Raw genomic sequence first — 3439 nt, 5'->3', positions numbered from 1 at the left:
CATATTTGGGCATATAAATTTTAAATAAGATAAACAATCAACCATAAATTCAAAAGTAACGGTGTCATATAAAAAAATATGGAGGGAGTATCAGAGATCTGACAGCTCCTCAGCCTGAACCATAATTTCAGAGATTCAGATGCGGCGGTTTGAAATGACACTTAAGGAGCTCAATTTCAGCAAAGTCCCCATACCGCAGTAATGTAGTTAGTGGGCAAGAAACACAAGCACACATACAGAGTATATATATGTGAAATTGATGTTCTTATTCTTGTTTTGAAAGCAACAAAAGATGCATATTCTCGAAAAATCTGCTAAGAGTAAGATAATTTATCTCTGACCCCTTTTCCCCTGCAAAGGACACATTTCACAAAGGGCATCCCAAAATCCTAACAACGATTACATCCTTTACCGGATTACATGAGCATGAGAATCAACTGCATACATCTTCAGATTTCATGGAAGGCCCAAAGCAGCTGATAGACGCTCAAACCACCATAATTGGATAAAAACATGGACAAAATCAGTCCAGGATCTGAAAGTAAGCATCTACAGACATAATATGCCCACTGCCTGCACACAGAGACGAACAAGACCAATAGAATCGCTCATGCGCCATGTGCTGTTCTGTTGGTGCTGCACGGACACAGCTACCATGTGTTATTCATCTGGCCCAAAATTCATTATCCGGTATCCAAACCTGGTGCTGATCTGTTCGCCGATGCCCGAATAATTATTATCTTCCTGAAAACTTATTATTTTAAGTATGGAAATATCAAGATAATCATGAACTGCAACTGATGAGAGTTTTTAAACGGGCCAGTAGAATAACATATGATCCATCTCAAATATAGACATTTGCACGCCTTATTTTACCCTTCTTCGTTACATAGATTTGTTAAATTACCAATATGCATGATTATTTCAACTAAAGTTTGGCTCATTTATATTAATTTGTCTTTGCACGTGTACAAGGAGTTTATGTGGTTTCATGCTCCCTATCATCTGAATTAGCTAAGATTGAATTTCTAAGCAAGGTAGGGGAAAATCAGAGGGAATGTTTCTAGATATCAGATCCAAGACCATGTCGTTTGTGATCTATACAAGTATGGAAATATCAAGATATTCATGAACTGCAACTGATGAGAGTTTTTAAACGGGCCAGTAGAATAACATATGGAGCCAAGGTAACAACACATTATTCATCCACTACGCTTGTAATCATTTTTCCATAAGAACATAATATAAAATCATACTTAACCAGTGGACCTAATAGTTGGACCGTACACAGAAAAGTAAAAAAAGTAATTTAAAGACCATAAATATTGTTGGAGTTAGATGCATTCAGTTGGATAGAGTTTTCAATAGTTCTAAAACTGGAAGCACCTTTGCTAACAAAAATAAATCCATCAAAAGGATTCAGATCAAGTAATTGCATATACCTTGAAGTAATGAAATAAATCATGAAAGAGTAATAATTTTCCTCTGTTATCCTTTATTATTGAAAGCATTATTATCAACATCTACTATTGTTCCTTCAACATCTGTTCGAACCCATTGCTTGTAATTGTTTGCATTACTGGACATTCCACCAAGGTGTGAAACATGGAATGGCTCAATTTCTATGTCACCTGCATATTCATCCTCACCAATGTCATATATATCTCTAGGTTTGTTCTTTCTAACCACAGACCACCCAGGATTAATTGGATCATCAGCATAATAAACTTGATCTGCTTGATTGGAAAAAATAAAGGGCTCATGCTCAACTTTTCTCCAGTATGTATGAGATGTGAGAAGTTAACTAGTGTGTAACCATACTTATCTTTTTTAACTCCTTTTCCAGAAACAACATCAACTCATTCACATTTAAACAATACCACTGAAAATTGTCCATAGTAGTTTAGCTCAATAATATCGATGACTCTACCATAGTATGTTAGATCACCCAATATTGGATTTGCGTCATTTGATTTAGTATAACCGGATGTTTTTGCACTTAGGACAACTCCGCTATTCTGTGTCACTCCATCCAAATGTTTAGGCCTAAACCGGAAGCCACGGGTATTAAAAGCACGGTATCTTTTTGCTGGACCAATTGGACCATGAGCCAGCCATCTATGATCATTATTGACACTACAGATGCCATTTTTCCTCTCTAGATCCATTATCTGTGTACATACGATTGCTTAGTCATGATTATATTTCCACATCTAAATGATAATAAAACAAAACTTACATGAGCTCTGAACCATTCGTGGAATTTTTCATTTTGGATACGCTCGATAATCTTTGGGGTGACGCGGCCTTGCCGATATGTTCTTCTAATCTCATCAGCATGAGTTCTATAAAAGGAAAAAGTGTCATGAAGTATGCTCTGAAGAAAATGATTAGTGATAAAGTGTATGATCTTGAGCTAATACCGAAGGTATGAGTTGATATCTGGATAGTTGAAGAGCACATATCTATGTGCTTGCATTTTAGTCATGCCCCTAATAATATAACTTCTCGGCTTGCTAAGTGGTTTTCCAACATGAGGAAAAAGATATGGTGTGCATTCATCATCTGAACATGCAACTGACTCATCACTATCATCATTTCGTGTAGGCTGGTTATGCTTTGTCTCAAAACCTTCAAGATATCTTGAACAAAATGTCATACACTCATCTGCCAAATATGCTTCTGCAATACACCCTTCAGGATGTGCCTTATTACGCACATATGACTTCAATACACACAAATATCTACATAAACAAAGAGAAAGATTAAAAATGTTAAGAATTCTATAGTACATAACAAATGAAAATATACTTGTGAGAGAAATGCACCTTTCCACAAAATACATAGATCGGTAACACACGGGACCTCCTAATTTTGCTTCAGTGGCTAAATGAACAACCAAGTGCACCATAATGGTAAAAAAACCTGGTGGAAATATCATCTCCAAACGACACAATGTCATTTTAATTTGTTCCTCTAACTTCTCAAGCACATCAATGTAGAGTACTTTTGAACTTAGTTCTCTAAAATATCCACATAGATCAAATAAGACAGAAGTGACATTATCAGGAAGCACACCCCGCAAAGCAACTGGTAGAAGTTCTTGCATTAGAATATGACAATCATGACTTTTAAGACCTGAAATTTTCCCTTGAGTAACATTTATACATTTTGAGATGTTTCCTGCATATCCATCTGGAACCTTAATATCATGGAGAACTTTGCAAAATTGTTGTTTCTCCCGTTTAGACATTGTATACGAAGCAGGAGGCAAATAATACTTATTATTTGCTTTTCTTATGGGATGCAAATCTGGCCTTATATTCATTTCTTGTAGGTCCAACCGTGCTTGTAAATTATCCTTTGATTTGCCTTCCAGTCCTAACAATGTCCCATATATGTTATCACACACATTCTTCTCAATATGCATTACATCGAG

General features: G+C 36.0%; 1 protein-coding gene across 2 annotated transcripts; it reads right to left on the bottom strand.

Moving 5' to 3' along the window:
* Window positions 1–217: 217 nt before the first annotated feature.
* Window positions 218–3051, bottom strand: LOC102707666. 2 transcript variants are annotated; one of them, XM_040522631.1, is made up of 5 exons: window positions 2829–3051; window positions 2424–2744; window positions 2240–2345; window positions 1443–2171; window positions 218–744 (listed from the first exon to the last, which is right to left on the bottom strand). In XM_040522631.1, exons 1-4 carry the CDS (start codon window positions 2960–2962, stop codon window positions 1860–1862), a joined length of 873 nt encoding a protein of 290 aa, XP_040378565.1. In that variant the 5' UTR covers window positions 2963–3051; the 3' UTR covers window positions 218–744; window positions 1443–1859. The 2 variants fall into 2 exon arrangements, with proteins under 2 accessions (XP_040378565.1, XP_040378566.1); XM_040522632.1 differs by lacking the exon at window positions 1443–2171.
* Between the last annotated feature and the right edge of the window lie 388 nt (window positions 3052–3439).

The sequence above is a fragment of the Oryza brachyantha genome, chromosome 3 (genome assembly GCF_000231095.2).
Source record: "Oryza brachyantha chromosome 3, ObraRS2, whole genome shotgun sequence".
Classification (NCBI taxonomy): Eukaryota; Viridiplantae; Streptophyta; class Magnoliopsida; order Poales; family Poaceae; genus Oryza; species Oryza brachyantha.
Note: the sequence above shows the minus strand (reverse complement) of the source record. Positions and strands in the feature narration are given on the sequence as shown.

What these genes read in the sequence shown, in the direction of transcription:
- LOC102707666 (XM_040522631.1), bottom strand. Translation starts at nt 2,962, where the DNA reads ATGACATTGTGTCGTTTGGAGATGATATTTCCACCAGGTTTTTTTACC. An exon ending in GATATCAACTCATACCTTCG is followed by an intron (nt 2,346 to 2,423) that starts GTATTAGCTCAA and finishes TTCCTTTTATAG; the next exon opens with AACTCATGCTGATGAGATTA. An exon ending in ACGAATGGTTCAGAGCTCAT is followed by an intron (nt 2,172 to 2,239) that starts GTAAGTTTTGTT and finishes GTATGTACACAG; the next exon opens with ATAATGGATCTAGAGAGGAA.